The 25398-nt window shown below is 38.9% G+C and overlaps 1 protein-coding gene across 11 annotated transcripts in view; it reads right to left on the minus strand.

Moving 5' to 3' along the window:
- sorbs2a (sorbin and SH3 domain containing 2a) overlaps positions 1–25398 on the minus strand; it is a 52661-nt gene that overhangs the window by 18615 nt on the left and 8648 nt on the right. For 9 of the 11 annotated variants that reach the window (XM_025058752.1, XM_017035416.2, XM_025058746.1 and 6 more), the window contains 11 exons: positions 15445–15500; positions 13585–13674; positions 11524–11550; positions 11269–11393; positions 7987–8388; positions 6462–6588; positions 5792–5967; positions 4112–4178; positions 3077–3127; positions 2771–2984; positions 2522–2636 (listed from right to left, as the gene is read on the minus strand). In XM_025058752.1, the coding sequence (XP_024914520.1) occupies positions 2522–2636; positions 2771–2984; positions 3077–3127; positions 4112–4178; positions 5792–5967; positions 6462–6588; positions 7987–8388; positions 11269–11393; positions 11524–11550; positions 13585–13674; positions 15445–15454 (1404 nt within the window). In that variant the 5' untranslated portion in view covers positions 15455–15500. The remainder of the gene's footprint in view (positions 1–2521; positions 2637–2770; positions 2985–3076; positions 3128–4111; positions 4179–5791; positions 5968–6461; positions 6589–7986; positions 8389–11268; positions 11394–11523; positions 11551–13584; positions 13675–15444; positions 15501–25398) is intronic. The other 2 variants (XM_025058748.1, XM_025058751.1) reach the window with 2 other exon arrangements.

Raw genomic sequence — 25398 nt, forward strand, 5'->3', positions numbered from 1 at the left:
GTTCGTGAACCACAGCTTCGGTGACGCATTTCAAATGTAAACGGATGAGGATGTTCGGTGTCGTTTTCCCTTGCCCCTTGTCGTTGTCGATTTGGCAGCAAAGGCCGATTTTTAAATGTTAATATTGTGATGATCATCTTTATGTAATCATGCCTAAAATTACAAAATGACGTTTAAGATTGGATTCATTATGCATCTGCGCTACACAGAGTTCTTTTCCTCCGGCAAATATATATCTTTATGAGGCATGTAGATTATCAGTACAGAGCAGTAAAACCTCTCCAGTATTTACATATGAAGTGATGGTGGGTTTAACGGCCTCTGCCCTTTTATCATATTGATTGGTCGTTTTATATATATATAGCCACATCAGGAGGCTGACTCAGTATTTACATGCAGTAAAATAAGTGCTGTGCTGCAGCTGTCAATTATCTACACTTTAATCTCAGAGACGTTAAACAAGGACAGCTCTGTCCCGGTGACTGATTTACTCATTACCAGGTTATTTTTTTGGACAATTATCCTAATTGCAAATGAAAAAAAAAAAACAATTTTGACGCCGAGTTGAATATTTCTGGAAGATGTTAAGGAGCTGTTTTTTTTTAATTTCCCTTTTGTGAAAAAGGCTGGGAAAAAATAGATCAAAGTGTAAGCCTGGGGAAAAAAAAGAAAAAAAGAGGTGAGAGTGTGGCTGACACTGGGGCTGCTTGGTCTTGACAAAGATCATAATCACGATTTTTGTGATTTATAATGAAATCACGAGAATTGAGAATTTGCTTTTATTGAACGTTAAACTGAGAAAAATGCAAATATATGCAAATCATAAATAAATATGCAAATATATGTGGCAGTGTACTCGTAACAAACTGCAGCAGAGTCTAAACCAGGTGTGGGCAAACATTTTGACGCCACAATTGTCCTAACATTGAACCGTCGTGCGACAACGATAACTGAGATAAATGACACGTGAAAGTCATGCATAAAGGCTAAAAAAGCTAAAATGCTTTTATCATTTTCTACACCATCTATTGGGGAAACGTGGGTATTGCAGGGTAAAGGCAGCAGTATAAGGATTAAATAAATAAATAATATCATTTGGAAAAGTTTGGCGGGCCGGATTAACAAAACTGAACAGGCCGCTTCCGGCCCCCGGGCCTTACTTTGCCCATGCATGGTCTAAACAAACACAGAGAGTATGATTAGTTTACGTTTGACTTAAACATTCTCACAGCGTGCTTAAAGTGAAAATACTGTTTGGGCATTTTCATGATCTTGTTTTCATAATCACATCCAAATTCGATTAACTGCCGTGGCTGAGAGTAAAATAGAGAAAACCTGATGTCAGTGACGCCATGGAAAGCGTGTGTGTTGCAGTCTTTCCTCACTGTGACAACAGAGAGGAAAACTAATGAAGCGACAGCAGCAAATTATCTGGCATGGCTTCACTTTTTGTCTGTGGGTTTAACGTCTGTAGGCTTCTTTTTTTTTTTCTTTCTCCTTTTATTGCCTCTTCCCATCGAGAGCTGACTCATGCGCTATTGTCCTGGGAGCTTTCACTGCGGTCATCAAAATTAAACATCTGTGAAACCTTGACAAAAAGCTTTTATTTAATCCCTCCTCCTCCTGGCAGACTCCGGAAAAAAAGACATCAGAAAAAAAAAGCGATTTTTTTTTTCTTTTCTGAAATACCTCATGTCTGGTATATGGTCTTATCCACGCATATACAGTAGATAAAGCTCTACCGTCTACTTTATTATTCACCCAACACTGCACTGTTGCTACAGAACAGTCAAATGTGGATGAATCACTGTGACTGGACACCTTTGCATTTCAACACCCACACTGAGTCTGAAGGTCTGCAAATGCAAATTGTACCGCGAGTTACCGCGCCGTAGAGACTGTCAGATAAATGTAGCGAGGTGAGAATGTTTTCACAAAACAAAATCTGATTTAAATGTTATGTTGTTTTGTTTGATCGTTTTAAAGTAAAGAAACTGAGCTTTTTTTTTTTAATTAATCATAATTAAAGACGCGAAACAGGTGGGAATGTTGAAAACCTTCATCCTGCGACTTATATTCTGAATACAATTGTAGTATACGCCATATCATCTATGGCCACAAGAGGGCCAACTCTACACTCGTGACAACTGAACGTTGCTGCTGCACCACTGGAAATCGCAGGACGAAAACACAAAGACTTCGTGAGTGACCATCAAACGCTCTGCATGTAGTAGTAATGTGGAGGAGTTTAATTGTTTTCATCACGAAACAAAAGCCTGAGTTTGCAGGCCAACAAAATCAGTGTTTACATATTTTACCATTCAAGGGAAAATGACGAGTTAATAATAATAACTTCTATCAAATACTCTATAATGAAAAACTCTAATCAGGTATCAGACGTGACTATTGTTGCATGTGTAGTGTAACGTTACTGGCCATAAACCTCTTAGTGCCACACAAAAATGTCAAGAGTTTGGATCAAATCAAAAAAAAAGGGAGAACGTTTTTAAAAATTACTCACAGGTCTTTCATGCTCCAAAATAGACGACTTTCCAGGCTCATACTCAAAAATGCTCTTGGGCTCGGCCCGATACCTCCGTGTGTCCACTTTCCTGTCGGGGGGACCCCATTTATTCCTGGTGCAAAAAAAAAAAAAAAAAGAGCATATATATAAAATATATAATCCAGAGATATATATATAAAATATATATATAAAATATATAATCCAGAGATTTATGAGTTTATATTAAAAAAGAACAGTTCATCTCACATGTCGCCTGTGTCTTTGACACGTTCACTATCCCTGGCTCTAAGCTGCAGCAGGGACGGCATGGGCACGGGCGGTGGGGGCACAGGGGTCGGGGAAGGCTCCCGAGGCCCCTGGCGGGCTCCGTTGTCTGACGGGCTCTTGACCAGCGGTCTGTATGTATGTGTGCGGGGCGCTGGGTGGGCCATAGTGGTGTTGGATGACAGGCTGTGGTCGTCTGATGAGGATAAAAATGAAGATGATGTGGTTAAGAACGGAGTGCGGTGGTGATGTACGGATAGGAAAGTGTTGTTATTGACCAGGTCTCACCGTTGTTGATGACAGCGTATGTTGCGTTGTAGGTGTCAGAATAGTCATCATCTGTAGCAGAGAAGGTCGAGAGTTAGTATTTCTTAAGTATAAACTAAGTCAGCATCTTTATCAAGTCAGTGATATAACAATCAGAAACGCATTTTATCTGTCGTAATTTGAATATAACCGGAATATAAGCCGCACCCACTACATATAAAAAGAAAAAAATAATTGTATATATATAGGCCGCACTTCCCTATAAGCTGCAGGTGTCCACTTTGTAACATGGGCTATTTACACAGAAAGATATTTGTTGACTTTTATTTAAATAAATGCTTTTTGGTTTACGTAACATGTAATGGCTGGATACAAATTCGCAGCACAGGTAAACAGAAATTACGATAATTCATACTAATGTCTTTTTGTAAAAAAAAAAGAAAAAAAAGAAAATGTCAAATCTATTTTCGACTGTAATAAAAATAGATTTTTTTTAAAAACGTATTTAATTAAGTAGATATTTTCTACGAATTTATTTTCACTGATTTAAGAGGCTGCTTTGAAATGTTCGGGCAGCTCTATGAATAATAAATACCACAAGAGAGACATTTAAATATTTATATCCACTTTATGGATACGTGTATTTTTTTTTTTATGACCTTACAAATAATCTAAGTGTAGGATTCTTTTTGTCACTCGAAAGAAACAAAAGCATTAGAGAGGAGATGTTGGTTTTCCACTGCAGAACAGGCAGCCTGAGTGGAATAGAACCAACTTTTGGAATCTGTGGGAGCAACACTTTTATGATTATTTCCCATGACGACTCTGGTCCTATTAGAGCTTGTTCAATAACCTCTTCCACACCTCACTGCCTCGCTCACATTTAATGAGTTCTGACTCTGACAATCTCTGTGTCTCTCAAAGGAACGAGTTGCAAAGAAGCACACGTCCACGTCCATGTGTACGACGAGTGTTTTTGTGTACCCTACGACAAGCTACTGCGACGCTAACACTCCAGTCCAATCAAACCTCCTCTTTTATCTGCTACAGATTTACCTGCTTTGTGAACCATGTGGATCTGCTTAAACATCGTTTTATACCAGTCCTTGGGCCGATCTACTGTCTGGAGAAAGACAGAGGGAGAGAGAGAGAGAGAAATTATTAAACTATTTTAACATAAATTCTAAACATTTTATTATTTTATATATATATATATATATATATATATATATATATATACACACATATATATACATATATACATATATATATATACATATATACATATACACATATATACACATATATACACATATATATACATATATACACACATATATATATACATATATACATATATACACATATATACATATACATAATTATATATGTATATATATATTTATACATATATGTATATATACATATATACATATACATATACAAATACATATATAAATATATATATATATATACATATACATATATATACATATACAATATGAATAAGTATTACTGAAAGTAATGTAACTTGATAAACTACTTTGGAGGTTTGTTTTCATGTGAACGTGTGCGATGTCAGTAGATGAGGAAGTCATGGTGTGGTGGAGTAATCCAGGAGGAAAAAAAAAAAAAAAAAGCCCGGTTTGTGTCTTTGTTTGTACAGTAAAGATCTGATGAGCACTTCAAAACCAGAGCTATCCAATGACAGAGGGACTTAATCCTCTCCATTCAGCTGCACCGAAACAGTAACTGAACTCTGGTCCGAAAGGAAGGCATTCCTCCCTCCACAGTTAAGCAGAGGGTGTGTGTGTGTGTGTGTGTGTTTTGAGAGCTAAACAGAGCGGCCAATCACCGCTTCACTCTCCGGGGCGACCGAACAGAGTTGCTACAAAAATGTTTCTGTGCTCTCAAACAGCAGCATCTGTTTTCTCAGCCTTTCTTCATTTTAATGGTCACACCTCGTTCTCATCCGACTTCCCACTTTCTCATGCTGCGTGGATTAGGACGTCATTATGTACAACTCTTCAGAAAATGCAGGATCGAGTATATAAGCAGACGGGCTCCACAAGCAGATGAAAAAAAAAAAATCTGTGTTGTCAAAGACCTTGGCTGAACTCATCCTGAAAATAAGTGAAGTAGGCGGAGAGGAAAATGTGTCTGAGAGAGAGGTAAAAAAAAAAAAGAAAAGCTTTTAATGTGCACTTAAAGCCTGCAGACATAAGTTGGACGTTCGAATGGATGATCCCAGCTGTCAATCACAACACTGCCACTTCAATAATCACTGTCGCACTCGTACTTCAGCATCCTTTTTTTCACTAAACAGGATTTTAGATGGGAAAACTATAACTCTATGTTCTACTGCACTATAACAGGTGTATCAAAGATACGGCTCCCGGGTCAAAACAGGCCCACTCTGGGGTTCAATACGGCCCCCTTGATGAATGTTGAAAGTGAAAAAATGCTCAAACTCACTATCGCTTGTTAGTGGTGTTTCTTCAAATATTTCATTTAATAAAGATTTTTTTCAAATATTCTTGTATTTATTTGCATTAAAACAAAGGGGAAAAATACGGACTTATTGTTATTTATAGGTTATTATGTTATGATTGTACTGGTCCAGGCCACTTGACATCTTATTGGACACATCTTAAAAAAACAAGCTTTAGCTTTATCTGTATTTTTTTTTTACTGTGGTGAAAGAACACTCCCAAGAGATTGAATGTTTGAGCTCACCGTGCGAATGGCAATAGGGATTCCAGACTCGTCCACTGGGCCAATGCCTTCATAGTGGGGGGCTTTGATGACTGAAACTTTTTTCTCTTCTTCTGAAAAACTGGCGATGGGCACCGTGCTGAAGTAGCTGGTGTGACCCGTCACCGTAGACTCCCTGGTGATGGATTCACTGCCCTCTAGAGGCCAGAAGGAAAAGGAGAATCAGTCAAATTCAGAATAATGTTTACCGCATTTTCCGGACTATAAGTCGCTCGGGAGTATAAGAAAAAATGCATAATGAAGAAGAAAAAAAAAATATATAAAAGTCGATCCGGAGTAGCCAGCTGGCCAGCTAGAGTGCCCTCTAGCTGCTGTCAGTGTGAAAATAACGAACATGTAAATGTTTAGTGGTACAGGAGCAGCAGATACTGATACACAAGCCTAGAGTGCCCTCTAGCAACAAACTATATAAATTATATATTTTAATATAAACGCCGACTGAATGTGTCGTAAATCCAGCCAAAGGATGAAAAAAACGTCAAGTGAATATGTCGTAAACCCAGCCAAAGGATGAAAAAAGGTGCGACTTATAGTCCAGAAAATACGGTAATTTGTTGTGTATTTTTTGCTATACAGTTTTGTTCCAGGGCAAAGAAATGACAGAAGGATATTTACGAAAACCATGACTCACCCGAACTTCTGCTCTGTCTCTGCAGGCCAGTGTGGAGGGACACAGGGGGAGGAGGATAGGACGGGGGAGAGAGGGGTCTCTGCTGATGGCTGGCATTTCCATTCATGGCGTGGGAGAGGACCTGCCCCTGTGAGTAACCCACAAAAAAAGTGATCTTCTCCAGTTTCTACTATACACAGAGGTAACAAAGTGCTGTAAAAAAACAAAAAAAACAAAGAACACAAAACTAGTCATCCTGTAGTGTTGCAGAGGACAATAAAAACAGACAGTGGGTCTGATGTAATACTTAGAAAAGGAATGCCTCGGTAGTGACGGAACAGTGTGAGAACAGTTAGAGGAAGGAGACACTTCTACTGAATCGTTTGTCTCTAAAACAGAACGAAGAAACACGAACAACTACTTCCAGGGTTTATGATTCGTTTCACCACGTATTAGTTGTGTGACACACACACACAAGACACAGGCAGGAGTGTTGTTATGAAGAGATTCAATTTAACAAGACACGGGGACGACAGGATGTCATCTGACAAAAAAAAAAAAAAAAAAAAAAAAGATTTTTTGTTCAGCACCTGGATATTTTTTTAAAATTTGTATAACTTATCGTGACGTAATACGTTGCTCTTTCACACGGGTTTAGAAATGCAGTAAAAAGCTAAGACACAGATCGATGTTACTGCAATTACAGGACCGTCACGTTGACTCAAACCGAGGCTTTTTTTAGAGCCATTTATATGTAAAGTATTCTGTTTTTAGACTGTATGCCGATCTCTGCTTAGAAAAATCGTATTTTCACGGAATACTTTAAAACTGCGCTTGCAAAGATTCAGCCTCGGTTAGTTTAGAGAAGCGATCAGGACACAGTATGCACGGAGAAATATTGCTCATATCCATGCAGGTGTCTATTTTTTGGAGAAGAATGTAAAAAAAAAAAAAACTAAAAAAAAAAACTCCACAAATGATGCTGTAACATTCACAACATTTGAGCTGTGCAGAATCACTTAGAATTCTAGTAATTTAAGAGGGTTATAGAGCGTACTATTTTTTTTTATATTGCACAATAATGTTACGCTAACGGTGTAGTATACAACTATTGCCCAGGCGTCAATATTTACGGCGTAAACGCTTTATAGGATCATTCAATTTCATCAATAAAGCCCTTCACAGAGTGAAGCAGCTGACAATCAGCTGACAATTTCAAAATTTCTCTAAGCAACCGCTGTGCCTTGAAAGAAATAAAAGAAAGCAGCTGACAATTTCAGAATTTCTCTAAGCGACCGCTGTGCCTTGAAAGAAATAAAAGAAAAATAATTGAAGAAAAAAAATACTAACTAACATGAAGAAACACAAGTCAAGTCAATTTAGTTTTGGTAGCTGACAGGTAAGTTACTGTGGGAGGTTAGTAGAAGGTGTAAAAAAGGGTGGGCGGGTCCACAATATTGGTCCAAAATTACGATGTGAAAAAGAGAAGAAACCAGTTTGTTTGTTTTGGGTGTGTATTACAACACTGACTCGGTGGGATAATTACGTTAGTCAAAGTGGCAGCTGAGGCAGTGGAGCCCACAAAGGGTGTTAGCGCCTCATCGGGGCCAGCGTTGGATGTGTACACAGACGCATAGCTGAGGGTGGGCGACGGCGTGGGTGAGCAGCCGGGTGAGTCCAGACTACAGATCTGCAGCTCGTCCATCAGCCCCGTCGTGGAGGAGGAGGAGTAGTGGCTTAGAGCTGACACCGTCACGGGTGACACTGAGGGAGAGACGCGGCCGCTCATGCTTGCAGAGGCCGTGCCGGCTGTGTTATGACCTCCGCTAGGAACGTAAGGAGTGGGCGACAGGGCCTTGGGCATTAGGCCCGACAGGTAGTCGAGTGACTCTGAGCTGTGGCTGTGGTAGGGGAAGTGCTGAGCTGTGAGGTTGGGCGACGCAGGCCCCTGGTTGTCGGAGGAAGTGGCAGTTGGCGGCGGCGGGGGGGGGGGAAAGGAGAGGAGAAGAGCGCTTAGTGACATCACTCATTAGCCACACTGGAAGTGAAAATGCAACACGAACAGAAGGTTACAAAAAAAAAAACGCCCGTGAGGCTGTGAGGCAGCGTCAACTTCTCAAACCTGATAAATGCTGTGAAGTGAAGGCGATGTGTTACTTCAACCCGTAGGAGACAGAGCTGTGCAAACATTTTAGGCAATAACATAAAAATTATGAAAATATGACTTTTTGAAAGAGACAAATCCAATGAGTTTGCTGTGACTTTCCTTCGCCAACGCGTGAGCGCTGATTCTCTTATGCACACATGTATCGAGTACATGAATAACAATAGCAATCAATAGATCTAATAAATACAAAAATCATTTTTGTTTGGCTGTTAAAACAGAAAACGACTCAAACGAAGAGCTCTACCGTATCGAAAGCCTAAAACTGAATAGAAAAAGAAACCAAAACCGTACTATCAAGGTGAGGTTTTTATAGAACACGGTGTCACGGGTCCTGGACCACGCAGCGAGTTTCAGTACAGCAAAAGAGACACACAGTATTTCATCAGCAAGTTCTCTAGCTAGTAGTTCTCTGTCAAGGAACTAAATGTATCAGAAGAAAAGAAACGTCAAGGCAAAATTTCCATTTAAAATCAAAAAATAGAAGGAACACTGTTAAGAGTCAGTATGACCAGATCTGGAACATAGACACGAACGTTTATGAGTGTACATGACGGGCAAAAGTGATGATCACAGCTAATTCAGATTTAATTTACATTTGTCTCATCTTCAATATTTTCACTTTAAAAAAAAAAAAAAAAAATTATAATCCATATAAATAATAATATTATAATGCAGTTTAGCGCTGCCTAAAACTTTTGCACACCAATGTATAATGCCAGTAACACAAGTACAATCAATCAATGCAGACTTGGCTACTAGATAAACACGTTATCATATGCTAAATACAGAGTCACCGTTAGATTTGTTGGCTTCATGTCATCGGTGACATATCTTTTAAATTAAAGGGCGAGCAGTGAAGGATGTGCGACACGACGACTGGCTCCGACCCTGAAGTGTTTTGACGCGTGATCAGGAAAACTCAAGTGTTTGTTTTTTTTATGCTACTTTTCTGAACTAGATGAATGCGCTAGTAAGAAATGACTGACTGTCTTTCAGTGACATTTAAATGTACAGAGCTGCAGTATGGCATCACTTATGTACCAACAGTCTGCCGATCCGGAGTTGGGAGAACGGGTGTCACCTGGGAGCTTCACTTCCCCTTCTGGATTTGGTTGGAGTCGAGGCTGTGGGTTTTTCTGATTTCTGGTGCCCAAGTGGACAGAGAGTGAGGCTGTCTGTGTGCGGGGCTGAGAGAGAGTGGCGCCCCTTTGTGGTGGTGTAGGAGGAGGAGGAGGAGGAAGTGAAGGTGTGGTCTGGAGCTTAGTTCGGGGGTCTTTGTAGGAGTTGATGTGATCAGGAGGGTCGGGAATGGTGAGTGGGGTTATTTTAACCGAGGACACCTTACGCTCCTGGACCTGTTTGTTAGATGTGGAGGACGTGCTACGATTGTTAGCGTCGTTATGGAGCGCGTGCAGTCGCGTCTGCTCCGCCGGTTTTGCGCCACTCTCCGAGCAGCTGTAAGAAGACATGCTGTTAACGGTGTAGGTCTCTTTTAAAACTGCTTTCTCTCTCCGAGTTAATGTGAGGATTCCTGAGCTGGAATCGTTAGCCAGAGCGATGGCGGCGCTGTAGTCTGGTGGATTAGTGCCAGGTGGTGAGAAATGGAAACTCTCTCTCCTGGGGGGTGGTGATGGCATGGGATCAATATCCTTGTTTAGCAATTAGTAGTAACAGCCGGCAAGAGTTTAAACAATAACAAAAGAACCATTAGTCAATGTCTGGGGGGGAGAATAAGTGTAAATAATTTACAACCATGATGCTTTGTTGAGTGGTTCAGTATAAAAAATGTCAACACCTAAACATTACGGTAAATGTTTGAAATTCTGATGCTGTCAATGGGGGTCATCTTTTGTGTGACTTTCTAATTCCTGTTTAAAAAAAAAACAACCAAACAATCTAATCCTTTTCTAATTAATTGACTTTCTAAAAAAACAACCAAACAATCTAATCCTTTCTAGAACACTACAGGTTGGATAAGTGAGGTTCTAAATCAACCCAAAACTTTATGACAAGATAGAAGTGACTGTTGACTGGAGGAAGTTAAACGACTAGATCTTGAGATCACAGGCCCATGTTTTTTGACCCAACAATCAAGTCTCTTGAGATGGATTGGGTAACCTTCACCTGGTGTAGGATGAGGTGATGATGTCATCGTCCCAATGAAGACACCATTTCACTCTTGTCCAGTTGCCTATTTATCTGCATCACTGTTTACGTTGGTGGATCCGAGACTTGCACTTTGAGTGTGTTCATGCTAATGTTGGGCTAAATCAGTGGTTATTTCCTGTCGTGCCCCCCCCCACCCCCCGTTGGGGGACAATAATGTCTTCACGACCCCCTCCAACCCACACCCCCCGTGAATTGAAATACTATTAAACCTGATAACGTATATTTTTTTATCTGTACAAACCACTGTATGAGTTGCTGCCACCTAGTGGCTGGAGGCTTGTTATCATTCAAGCATCACAGCAGTGGAAGACTCATGTCCAGTGTGCCCCGCCCTCACTATTTGAGAAGTACTGGGATAAATAAACCCTGGATTGGTTGTTCCATTATACAATAATTGGTAAAAATATCAATTTAGCTACTGTCTGAGAGGGCCACCATAGACAGGAGCGAACGTAAGGGAAATGTGTGATTGTAGTGGGCGATACATGTTACCTGTGTGGGTGACTTCTTGTCCTGTAAGTTGGGTCTGACGCTTCTGAAGCCCTTGGCAGCGAGAGAAGAGCTGCTGGCATCTCCGTTCTTCAGACCGTCGGTTACGCTACGTGAGCGCCAAGAATCTGACCACAAACGACAACAAATCTGACTTGAGTGATAAGGTTTTCTTGGTCTCCCGGGGAGGGTTGCATTGACTCATTAGACATATCTGACTTCTGTATTAATCGCAATTAATCGGAAACACCGACTCACCCAGGTCTGACGAATGAGAGTCACTCCCTGAGGAACACAGACAGAATACGTTTAAATGGTTGGGTATCATGCATTACTATAGAACATGTGTCAAACTCAAGGCCAGCGGGTCAAATGCGGTCCGCCAAGTCATTTTGTGTGGTCCATATTGCTAAGTTTCTTAACTTTACATTTACATTTTTTTTATTACACAGAGCAATTTACAATATTTGTACATTTAATACAAAAAATAATCAATTGCAGAAACGTACAATATGGAAAAGTTACAGCTATACAGCCTTAAAGTTACAACCGGAAATAAACCACATCGGTTTCGTACAATGTCACAAACGCAGACGGGTCGACGAGGACAAACACGAAAAGATACAAAAAGGAGAAAAAATAAAAAATTCTAAGAAAGACATTCAATTGTTTTTTTTAAAGTGATGCAATTTTTTTTTTAAATTAATTTTATAAGAATTATTGTTAATACACAGAGAAACAGTTCTTAAGGCATCCTGTGTCTCACAGTAGAAAAACAACACTATTTAAGAGCTTCTCAGGTCAGAAAACGGAATTTGTTTTCCATGCTAATCAACAGTAGAAAAACAACACTATTTAAGAGGTCACGTGGTTAATCGTTTAAGTTTTTCCAATGCAGGAGGTTGTAGGTCATAACAGAACAGTAAAGACATTATAGGATCTTTTTAGTCGTTCTCTAATGGGTGTTTTGATAGGAAGTCGCCATGCGCCCCCCGAAACTGCTATTATTTAAAGAATGTCACCATTGTTTGAAAAAGGAAGCTGGTCGTCAGAATGGCGACATGGGTGTGACTCTTGAAGCGGTCGCTGATAAGCATCTTAGCAAACAACCAACTTAAGGAAACCCTGAACTCTGCACAGAAATAATAAACCTGTCTGTACAACTGGCCAACATATTTTCTAATATATCTGCTATCTGTCATTCGACTATACCTCATATTGGAGTGTGTTTATTATCAATTGGAGCTAAACATCAGAAGGCAGCGCTTGTCTTCTCCATCAGCAAACCAGCTTATCTAAGGAAATGTCATCAGGTCCCTGAGGCTGGGACATCTTTTGATGTGTCATTACAAAAAAAAAAAAAAAAAAAAATCAATGGTGACAGGAAATGAGAAGAAAAAGCTCCAGGCAAGAATGGGGAAAGGATCAGGGAAAGTCGAAGGAAGGGAAAGAATGTGAAAACGTGACATAAGAGAGCTGAACGCGGATTAGAGCTCAACACAACAACATGATTGGATGTGATAGGACTGAGTTAGTTAGTTCAAAACTCTTCAACAAACAGTTATGTACTGCATGGACATAGGTGCAATCTGCAGCCTCATATACTGTACCATCTGTCCATGGTTAAAATACCGTAATTTCCGGTTTATAAAGCGCTACTTTTTTTTTTTTTTTTACACGCTTCGAACCCTTGCGGCTTAAACAATGATGCGGCTAATTTATGGATTTTTACGGGCTAACGTAGTTCATACCGCTAGCTCAAGATCAGACATTTCTGGTAGGCTACTGTGTGTTATACTAGTAGCGTATGTCTGTCTGTATATGTATATGTGCGTGGAACGCCCGCGAGAGAGAACGGTAGCGGGCGTTGTAGCGTGAGTTGGTTATACAGGAGCTGTTAAAACTCTGTTTATGTTCTGTTGTGGTCGGTGTGGCTGATAATAAAGACCCCAACTTCACTATTTCTGTTTACCTCTGCTGCGGACCAGCACAAAGTGAAGAGAGTTAGCCCCGGAGCTAATGTTAGCTTCAGCCCTGGAGCGCCGAAGTAGGAAAGAGCTAACGTATAACTAGCCATGTTACAGGACACTGTTTGGAAAAAAGCATTTATTTAATTAAAATTGAAAAAAAAAAAAAATAAATATATAAATATCCCATGTTACAACATGAACACACGGCTTATGCTGTATATGTACAATCATTTTCTTCTTTTTAAATTTAGTGGGTGAAGCTTTTATTCAGGTGCGCTCAATAGTCCAAAGATTACGGTACTTTTTTTTTTTTTTTTTACTTTTTTTGTGTGTTTGTGGGTGTTAGTACCTGTGGCCAGATTGGGTGAGCTCTGGACTCTCTTCATAGGACACAGTGTGATTGACAGGGCCACACTTTTGGTGGTACATCCTCCACTATCTGAGTAATCACAGCCAGGCAGGTTGGAATAGCAACAGCAGCAGCAACAGCAGCAGCAGCACCAGTAGAAGCAGCAGCAGCAGCACATGCACATGCACAAACACAAACACACAAGCCGGCCCAGTCGTGAGGCACGAGCCGAACAAGTAAAGCACATGCATTTAAAAAAAGAGAGTGGATTGAAAAAGAATATATTTAGGATTAACATGTTGGTCCTTGTATGAAAAGAAATTCTGAGGCAGAAGGTAATAAATTTATTTAAATAATTGAATTTAAATTTACTTAAATTAAATTAAATTTTTTTAATAAAATTAAATTTTATTTAAATTTAATTTTTAAATTCAATTTAATTACATTTAATTTTTAAAATTAAATTTACTTAAAAAAATACAAAATTTTTTTTTATTTTTATTTAAGGTAAATAAATGTCTACTGAAAGAAGTAACTTGTAATCACCTACAAAATGAACTTCATCATGGAGCAATTATCACATCTTCACCAGTCGACTGAAGGACAATAAAGGGGATTAAAGGTCCTTCCACGTAATTGGGCACTACATTCTATAGACAGCTGTTCCCATGTGAAACGCGTGCACATAAGCAGGTTGGTACACCGGCACAACCCACTTGAAGTCGAAACCACCAATTACTACGACTGCTTTCGAATCAAACGTATAATTGTTTTTCCACGTTTATGACAAAGAAATCTGGTGCTCAGGAATGTTTTATGCGGCAAAGTCGTGAATATAGACCCCAATCCTGCGCTAGTCTCTTATCTCAGAGTCTGCGATTTCAGTCTCTGTCTTCAGGTCTTCTACTATTAAGAAGTCCTTTAAGTTAAGCTAGAGCAGGCATGGGCAAACTAAGGCCCGGGGGGCCGTATGCGGCCCGTTCAGCTTTTTAATCCGGCCCGCCAAATGTTTCCAAATTATATAATTTATTTATATGATCGTTATACCTCTGCCTTGTCCCTGCAATACCCACGTTTCACCAATAGATGGTGTAGAAAAATGCTAAAATCGTTTTATGCATGACTTTTACACGTCATTTATCTTAGTTCACACTAACGCTCCATCCATCTGCTCCTGACCCAGTCCCTCTGTTCAACTTTAGGACAGTTTTTAGGACCATCTTGGCGCAAATATGTCCATCTTTAAAACAAGAGGAACACGATTGGACACTGCACTTTACCGGCAGCTGAATCGTCCAATAGGAGCCCGAATGGACTGGAGTTTCAATAAACTCGAATTTTCCTTACAACCAGTTGTACCGTTATCGTGAATGCCGATAAACACACAAGTTAAACTGCTGCTGGCACTCGGGCTAACGGCGCGTGGCGTGTGGGAAAAGGCTCTGAGGCAGATTAGTCATCATTGATTCATCATCGGCTGAAATACACACATCAGCTCAGGATGAGTGCCAAACTCAAGACCGAGCTTTGGAAATGTATTTGGGGCCAGCGCGTCACCGTAGTTAAAAGCAAACAGCCCGGCTATACTCGAACGATGCTTTAAGTGACAATAACCCGGGCCCAAAATGGACCAACACCAGAGTGGTGAAAGAGGGTCAGGGTTAGGGTTACACACTCATGCCTGTGGCAGTGCAGAAGAAGCACACATAGCAGCTTTTAAAATAGAGAGGCGACCTGAACGTCAACATTTTTTTATTTCAAAGTATCAAATGTAAAAACACCCCCCCAAAAAAAAAACTCCCACTTTGTTAAACAGTAACTAACGCAGAAGAAACTGAATAATTTTTTTTGTTTTCATACCTGCATTCATATTGAAGAGCGCTTCTTATCGATGTGCTGTAGGAGGACACGCTTTCCTGTAAGACACAAACGAGACATTTAATCATCCTTATACTGATGGACATGTTAGAAAAAAGTGCAAAAAAAAAAAAAAAAAAAAAAGGGACATTGGACAGACCATAAAAAAAATAACTAGAACTACAGAAATTACACTAACAGAAGGAGATTTTTTTTTTTTTTTTTTTTTTACTGCATAGCACAAATAATGACACTTTAACTTGAGAGCACGGTGTTAAAGAATTCCACGAGAAATGAACCACGGCATCATGAAACGTCATGCAATGAGGAAAGCATAGAAAGCTGTGTTTGCAGCCGAACCCTCACAAAACTAGCCCGAGAAATGGCGGATGGAAATAATGCTACTCTAAGGATGTTGCGTTTTGCAGCCGAACCCTCACAAAACTAGCAAGATACCATAGCAGGTTTAGCATAGCATAGCCCAAGAAGAGCTATTTTCAACAATACGGTTCCCGTTGAAGGGCCGGTTGAAAATGGAAGACCGTACAGTTTAACTACTCCATAATGTAATAATACAGATTTCTGCATTTGATTGTTATTTATTCAAGTTACAAGTTTTGTAAATTGCTATGTGTGATGGAAAAAAATATATAGCAAGTTAAACTCCATGACTGGACGGGCCACATTTGGCCCACAGGCCTTGAGTTTGACACATATGGAGTAATGAATTAAAGATATAAAGTTATAAAATTGTAGCTCCTTGGTTGGAAATGGACAGTTCCATGGAAAAGTGGAGTGAAGTGCAGGTCGAGAGGCATGTGTTTCAATTTGGAATCTGTTCAATTGTGGCCCGCGAGTCAACAGGTTTGCCCACGCCTGGCTTAGATGGACATGAATTACTGGCTTACAATAACAAGCATCAGATCCTCCGAGTACTTTGGTAAGTGCCTTTAAATTAGACAGAGATGATTGGTGTAATTTAACTGCCTTTCATAAAGCATGGACCATTTCGAAAAACTGGCGGTGATGTCTTGTCACTTTCATTTTCCCTGTCATTACCCTGCCCTTTAAAGCATTTAAATGAACGGAAAACGCTTCTCCTCAGGGGAAACGTTGCCCTGAAAACTAAAGTAGGCTTTAATGATGGACGTGACTCACAAATAACACAAAAGTACACGACGTATTTCAGTAAGAAAGTTTGCAATACATGTATTTGAAATAATGATAAGTCATAAATATATAAAATTTCATTTTTAATTTGATCAAATTCACTATATATATACACATATATGTATATATATACATATATACGTATATATGTATGTATATATATATATATATATATATATGAGAGAGACTTTTAAACAAAAGGATAAACGTCATACAAAATAACTTTTTTAAAAACAACGTTTTATTTTGAAAAGGCTTGCATTCAGCTTCCACATCTGACTTCAAGTGGAGGATGTTGACGTTTGGTGGCTTTGACAAACAAGTTAAAACGCAACTTTCGGTTATCTATAATTTTCAAGTGCATATAGAGGAAAAACAACTCGACACTGTTCACCTTTGTGTCCTAGTTAACTGTTCGAGTCATCGAAGCATTTTCGCGCTATGAACCCCGGTTTGAATATATACCGACAAGGTTAAGACCGCTCGTAAAACACGACAAAAAATAAAAACATTTCGATGGATATTATAAAGTACCTGAAAAGTAATACTAACCACCTCACGCGTAGGCAGACCAGACAAGAGTGAGAATCTCTTTGGTGTTTAACCTGTGCTCGTGCAACTGTGTGAATATCGTAACGTTTTTCCAAAGTAAGCTAACCAGGACATTCTTTTAACAAACATTAAATTGCAAATAAACACATTCATGCTAAATTGGAAAGAAACACGACAACACGAGTTACTTGCATAAAACTGTATATTTACACAACTTTGTACACTTTTAATTACAAAACTGTATGGTACTAAAGTTTTAAAATATTTTTTTTTGGTCAGAGAAGATTTAAATCGTCTTGTGCGCAATTAACCATGTATTTACAATGTCTCATGTTAGTGATTTCTTTTCTCTTTTCTTTTCATGACAGAAAATAATTATATTCTTAAAAAAATACAAAATATTATTTTTTGCTAGAAACAATAAAATTAAATAGTGACTCAAGTACCCCAAAGTGTTATATTTGCAGTAGGTACATATCTCTATGCAAAAGGCAAGATTCTCACTTGATTACAGCACTGGGTTAACTTTATAAATAGTGTTATTCCAGAAGCTTCTCCTCTGAGTTCAATGTGTATATTTCATAGAAACAGTATAAAAACAGTCTGCAGGACAAACAGAAAGGCATGGATGAGGAGCATTGATATTGTGAGTATGCGTTGTGCACGGCATGGTTTCAGATCATCAAACCAATTTTAGTATGACACAGAGACAACCCAAGGAAATAGAAAATGCAGTTTCTAAATGATGATTTTATTTACCAAGGGAGAAAAAATTACAAACTTGTCTGGCCCTCTGTGAAAAAGTAATTGCCCCCTGAACCTAATAACGGGTTGTGCCACCTTTGGCAGCAATAACTGAAATCAAGTGTTTACGATAATTGGTGAGATATGTTCTTGGAACTGCTGCGGTAATAGTGATTTAAAAGTGCGGTTCTGACCGTTGCGTCACTATTTCACCGACTGAAGGCCGACCGCGTCTGCAGTATGTTAAAAGTAGTAGGCTTGTGTATGTTTAAATATTTACATTTACTTTTTATAAGTAAAATTACATGATGGATTTATACACTATACAAGAACAACTGGTATCTAAAATTTCAGAGTAAATTTAAATAATAATTTCAATCTGATTTTATTTCAAATTTAAGTATAATAGAATAGAAAAGAGACAAGAGAGAGAAAATGTATATTTGAACCATAAACAGTAGACTTAACTATAAAAGTTTCCATCCCCCCAAAAAAGAAAAAAACAACAACTTTGATTTCCCTGCTTTCAACAAAAACAAAACAAAAATAGCTCTTGAAAATAAAAGAATCTCAGGGGGGAAAAGAGTTTAAATAAGGAAGGAAAGTGAAAAATCCTAAAATGAAGTACTAACACAAAAACACATCAATTGCGATAATTAAAAACGATCATTTACGTAAGGTGTTGGAACTTATTTCACCGTCGTTAAATGTTAATTAGCAGAATACAGATGTAACCTAAGCACAAGTAACATCTTAATGATGACGTTAAAAATATAAACCTTGTGTTTCCTCGGCTAATACCATAAATAATTATTTTATGGATTCTTTTTACTGTCTTTGATCTCCAGCTATCTGCGTAACCACTGGGAACCTTTAAAAATAAAAGCCCTTCCTATCAAAACGAGAATGAAAAAATTATAAACTCAAACCCGGGATAACACATAACAACGACAACTAAATTCAGTTTATTTTATTCAGTAATGCAAACATGCTACAAACCTGTAGCATTGATATTGTTTTCTGATTCGTACTTCACTTTTTGTTTAGAGTTTAAAGCCATGGTTGCAGTGGTTTAGCTAACATTACAACAACAACAAAAAAACAAGGATTCCTCTGAGTAGCACTACAGGCACATTTGCCATAGTTTGAGAACCATTGCAGCAGTTGAGTATTAAAAACTGCTTGTTTTCTCCAACAACCAATTTCAAATGTAAAAAATTTACATTATCCGCCGCGTTTCATCTCAAAGGTTTGAAAGATACAGCCTCAACGGTGGAAGGAACGGAAGCAGTACATTTACTTTTAAAACAGTAAAGAAGTGAAGTTAAGCTCGTTTCTAACATACAGTCAATGTTCAATATAAAATCACTTTTATGCTATTGTTTAAATATTACCGTCATTTCCAGTCTATGAGTCGCTACTTTTTTCACACACGCTTTGAACCCTGTGGCTTAAACAAGGATGCGTTTTTACGGGCTAACGGAGTTCATACCGCTAGCGATCAATTACTTCTTTGGTAGGCTAACTGTGTGTTATACTAGTACCGTACGTCTGTCTGTCGTATGTTAGCTTAAGCTAACATTAGCCTGGAGCAGATCACTAAGTCTCCCCTGTGCATTCCAACTACGGTCGGGGTGCCAAAGCAGGAAAGAGGCACTGTTCGGAAAAAAACATTAATTTTATTGAAAGTGAATTTTTTTTTTTTTTGTAAATATCCCATGTTACAACGTGGACACCTGCGGCTCATAGAGAAATGTGGCCTATATATGTACAATTATTTCTTTCTTTTTAAATTTAGTGGGTGCGTCTTATATTCAGGTACGCTCAATGACGGTAACTAAATATTCCTTTGTAAAGAAACACTCTACAGAAATGCTTTCTTGTCACTTCTAGGGAATTTCTATTCTCTGTGATGATTAAAAAAAAAAGCTATTAACAACATGTTGCTATTAATTGTTATCTGCAAAGCAATAAAAATAAAACGACGCACAGGAGGCTTTAGAAACGTCCCTGAGGTAGAACACAGGATGACGACTTAATGACTGAGACACACTCAGAGAGACTATTTTAAAAGGGAACAGATGCGGCTGTTGTTGCTTAAACTACAACGACTTTGGAAATAGACTATGCGCAAATGTGAAAAATGGAGAATATACTCTTCTCTGTCTGACGTTGAAAGGGTTGCACACGGTCATGTTACATGTCATGACAGCTGCAAAAAAAACTCATTTTCCATTTTTAAGTTGATAACTGACTCACTGACTAATTGCCAAACATTTCACGCATGATTATTATGTCTTATTTGTGATCACATTCGGTGGCGTGTTTATCTCTTAATGTCATTTTTTGACATTATTTTTTCGGTGAATGCGCTTATTTTGGTGTGGCCAAAATAACGTATCCATGGAGGAATTTGGCTAATGTTGTGTTTGACTTGTTTCACTACTTTTTGCTGGAGGCCAAACCACTGATCAGGGTAAGAATGAAGAGTATATTAATAGCCAATTTGCAGGTGTCAAATTGTTGTCACCATTTGTTTTGACTACATGCGTATAGAGTTACAGAACACAGCACAGGCCCGGTGAGGAGAAAGCACTAGCCACTTGTATACTTGTAGCCTTGCATCCAGTCATGCATCATGGGATACTTCCAGTCCCCAAGGGGGCCTGATCCTTACTCTCATGCAGAATGCCCTCGTAAATCTATCTGTGTGAAACACTCCACACACACACACGCACACACACACAGCGGGGTAAATCATGGCTGTGGCGTCGCAGGCTGTCGGCGTCCAAATGACGGTCTGATTATAAACAGGATCGTGTTTCTTGGGGACAGATCAGCGGCGACACAGCAGCTGTGGCCGTGGTGTAATGTTATGGCTGCGCATTGGAAGAAAAAGACCACGGGGCTTTACACCTCTGCAGAACTCCAAACTGACTTTTCCAGATAGGACTTTTTAGAAAGCTTTTTAAAATACAGAATAAGCAGCGTCCATCCGAGGCAATCATCACAGCGACGCGTTTCCTCCAATATTAAACGGCGCTTGTGGGAAAGGGGTTAAATTGGGCTACGGGTAAGGCTCGTCCAGTCATTGGCTGCTGATTTTTTTTTTTTTTTAATGACGATTGAGTGTCAAAAATGAGAATTTCTGACATCGATACCACATAGAAAGATTTTTTTTTTGTTTGTTTATGTCAATTTTTGACTTCTGTCTCCTGTCCTTTTAGGATCAATCATTTACTTTCTAGTGATTTTTTTTTCTTTTTTTTTTTTTTTTAATACTTCTCTCTGGTTTATCTGCCGACTGTAATTTAGGCATTGGTAGACCACTCTGGAGACTGGTTTACGTATGTGTGTGTGTGTGTGTGTGTAATTACTGGGTGCAACAGCTCTGGAATGGCAAGCACACAAGTTAGAACTTTAAGCTCCATAAAGCCAAGATGTTGTTCGCTGTGAGGCCAACAAGTCTCATTAGTCTGTCCACTGACCCACTGAGACCCTTCTGGCTTCTTATCAGCGAACTAATAGAGTTTGGACACGGGTAATTACAAGAGGAAGGACTAGAAATAAAGCGTTTGCGACCAAACGACAAACATAAAGCAGGCAGAAAATATTTCTTTTTCATTTTGTTCCTTTCTGTCTCAACCAAAACACGCTTCGACAAGCAATTTTTTTAAAAAAAATCTTGCTCATTAAACAACAGCCATCATGTTGAGAACCTTCCACCCACTCTTATTGGTTTGCTCTGTTTTTTTTTTTTAAAAACCCACTCTTATTGGTTTGCTCTGTTTTTCCATTCATTACGATGAAAAAATCCTCACAAACTGCACCTTTTAATTACCTACAACATTTTATAGGACAATTAGAAATTCCAGCCAACTGAAAACGCACCATATATCCTAATTGCCCTTTCCTCCAACAGCCAATCAGATTAAAGCAGTTGGGTTGTTGTGCTTAAAAGCATGTGGCATTGTTGTTTTCCCAGACAGGGTGACTTTATAAAAAAAAAAAAAAAAAAAAAAATATATACATATATACATATATACATACATACATACATACATACATACATATTTCGGTAAATACATATATACATATATATATAAAGTTTCGGTAAATACATACAGACATATATAAATATATACATAAATAATGAACAGATTCAAACTGAATGAGTTGCTTTTAGAATTCAAATGATGTTCATTACGATGGCTGCCATCTTTCTCTCTGGTGCACGTGTATGTGTTTGCAAGTGGCAGGAGAGAGAGAGAGAGAGAGAGAGAGAGAGAGAGAGAGAGAGAGAGTGCAACCTGTCATTGCAGATAAGCCGACTTGAGCCTCGGGGTCGTGAACCTGAAGTGGTCACTCAGACTGAGACGTACCCGAAGGATGTCGACAGATTAGGCTATTAGGCTATTAAAAGACCAGAAAAGAAAAAAAAAACAAATGAGGCGTTTTTTCCCCCCCCAAATAACAATATATAAAATCCTGATTCAGAAACATTGGGGTTAAAGCATAAATAAACAAGCCCGGAGTGGAGCAAAGTAATCTGCAGTATCTGCAGTCCAGGAAAACCAAATCCCTATTCGAGAGATCCAACATAAATCTCATCCCAGACATGGCCGCCCACAGTCCCAGTTGACAGGGAGACTGACCCCCTCCAAAAAAGGCAGAATTCCGATTGCTTCATTCCTTAATGACTGAATGCGAGCCAAGTCATCTCACTGGGGAGTTTTTGTGGTCAAACCTCAGCTGAGGGACAATCAAAGGTTGTGATGAGAAGAAAAAGAGAGGCTTGGGAATCAAACTTAAAGTCTAACTACAGCATACGAAGCCTAATCCATGGCAGTTAAATCAGATTCGCATTCACACTTTCCTATTTCCGCCTTGTCCAGCATTCATGTTAATAAAGTTAGCGCAATTTCCGGACTACTGAGCGCCGAATATAAGCCGACTTCTCTTTAAGCTGCAGCTGTCCGTGTTGTAACATGGGATATTTTACACAGACAGATTTTTTTTTTTTTCACTGTACAGTGACTGTAACACAGCTGGTTTCACGTTAGCTCTTTCCAGCTTGTAATGCACAGGGGAGACTTAGTGATCTGCTCCAGAGCCGACACTAACATTAGCTCCGGGGCTAATTTCGTTCACTTCATGCTTGTCTGCAGCAGAGGTAAACAGAAACAGGGAAGTATACGCACACAGCCATTCACAGACAGACATACGCTACTAGCATAACACACAGTAGCCTACCAGCAAAGTCATTGATCGCTAGCGGTGTGAACTTCGTTAGCACGTAAAAATCCATAAATTAGCCGCATCATTGTTTAAGATGCAGGCTTCCAAGGGTATGAAAAAAGTAGCGGTCCAAAATATAGTCCAAAAATTACGGTATGTTTAAAGGTATGTTTAAGAGACTGACTCTTGAATATTTATATTTATAGAATGACATATCCTTCACATACCTATCAAGAGCAGTTGCGGTATTTAGCCTAATTCTTATGTTTAAAAAAAACTTGGACTAATCACACTTAGAATTGCTGAGGCGTACGGCTAATTCATTCACATCCACATGGGGAAGTTATTTCTTGGCTAGGAGCTACAGGAGTTTTTGTTGCAGTGTAAAACAGGACTTTCAGTCTTTGTTCTCAATGTCATGTTGTTGTTGTTGTTGTTGTTGTTTTTCCACGAGACCAATGATTAAAGCGAAATGTCTTTAAATTTAAAAAAATATATATAAAAAATTATAATACATATATTTTATTATACTGTATGTTATAATGAAACAAATTAATAATTTAGTTAGTAATAGTTAATTCATTATATAATACCACCTAATACTCGAAATATACAAAGCTCATTCCAAAATACTGGCCCGCCTGCATCATGGTGGTTAAAGGATCAGGATTGGAACTGGAGGATTGTTTGTGGTGTGTTGAGCAAGAATCAAATCCTCTACTTCTTGAGGGCAATTAAAATAAAAAAAAAACAAACAAAACAAAACAGTGCATTCATTGGAGTTAATCACTGCACTGTTGGGATTTGTAGAGTGCTGGAAAATGGAAAAAAAAATAAAAAAAATAATGGCATGTAACACATATAAAACACCAGCAGAAAGTGATTCTACTCGAGCTCATTTAAAAATGTCAAAATCAAATCCAAAAGAACAGATCGGATTTAGGAGGCGTTACTTCTACTCAAACAGAGAAAATTCCGATACGATCGACACGTTGTTTTCCATGCCTTCTAGGCCTTCTAGGCATTTCCATCACCGGTCGACTTGTATGTTTGTTAGTATAAAACAAACAGTTCCTCCAACGCATTGCCGCCACTAGGTGAACAGCAGCAACTTCCTACAAATTCCTGTTGTCGTTGGCTGTTGGCCGTTGTTTGTTTGTTCAACCTTGGCCCTCATTACTACTGCCTCCGACATACTCTCAATCTCAGTACTTCTCAAATAGTAAGGGGGGGGGGGGGCGGTCAGGTGTGTACCACTGCTGTAATGTATGGATGAAAACAAGCCTCCAGTCACTAGGTGGCAGCATCTCATACGGGTGGTTTGTACAGATAAAAAAATACAAGGTTTGGTTCTCAATACTGTTTCAATTCACGGTGTAGGTCAGGGGAGACACAGCGGGGGGCGTGAACATTTCTGTCCCCAAGGGGGGGGGGCATGAGAGAAAATAATTAAGAACCACTGCTCTATCTGAATGAATGAATACAAAAGGTCGGTCTGCATATCCAACTCACTGTCCATACTGCACAACATGGACGCCCCGTGTGTTGCACTGTAGTAGTAGTGGTTGTATAAGCGTCTCGCTAATGAACAGAGCGACCGGTCTGAGAGCACTAATGCAATTATGCAACACAAGCCCTGGCCCACGAGGCTCTGGGGCTGTGATTGTAGATGAACAAATAGGATGTGACAATTTGTGGGAGGGGGGATTGTTTTCCTGCTACATTTTTTTGAAAAAACAAAAACCAAAACAAGCTGCATTCATTCAAATCAGCTCTGAAAAAAAAAAATTCAGACAACAAATAAAATGAGAAATGTAGAAATTCCCGAAAAATATTATATGGTACGTAGAGTGGCACATATTGTTGCTAATTCTGATTTTGGTAAGTGTGAGTTGTAAATAAAATGAATGAATACATTTGTACTATATTGATCCCATATCTGGGAAATTGTTGTGTTAGCAAGCACCTAGCATGTGGTTCCTTTGGGAATTCAACCCAGGACTCTCTGCTTCTGAGGCTATGGAACGGTCTTCTGACTTGCATATTGATTTTTGGCCACTTCAAATTTTTTTCAATTGGCAGCATTCACAAATAATAGAAGGTGTTCCGCAGCCCAGAATTTATATTTTCATCACAAGTAATTATGAAACATTACTCACAAACTGCACTCACTCCTCAGTGAAAGAATTTATAAAAATAAATTTAAAACAAAAAATATATACTATATATGTATATATGTGTATATATGTATAT

The sequence above is a fragment of the Cynoglossus semilaevis genome, chromosome 9 (assembly GCF_000523025.1).
Source record: "Cynoglossus semilaevis isolate Cse_v1.0 chromosome 9, Cse_v1.0, whole genome shotgun sequence".
Lineage (NCBI taxonomy): Eukaryota > Metazoa > Chordata > Actinopteri > Pleuronectiformes > Cynoglossidae > Cynoglossus > Cynoglossus semilaevis.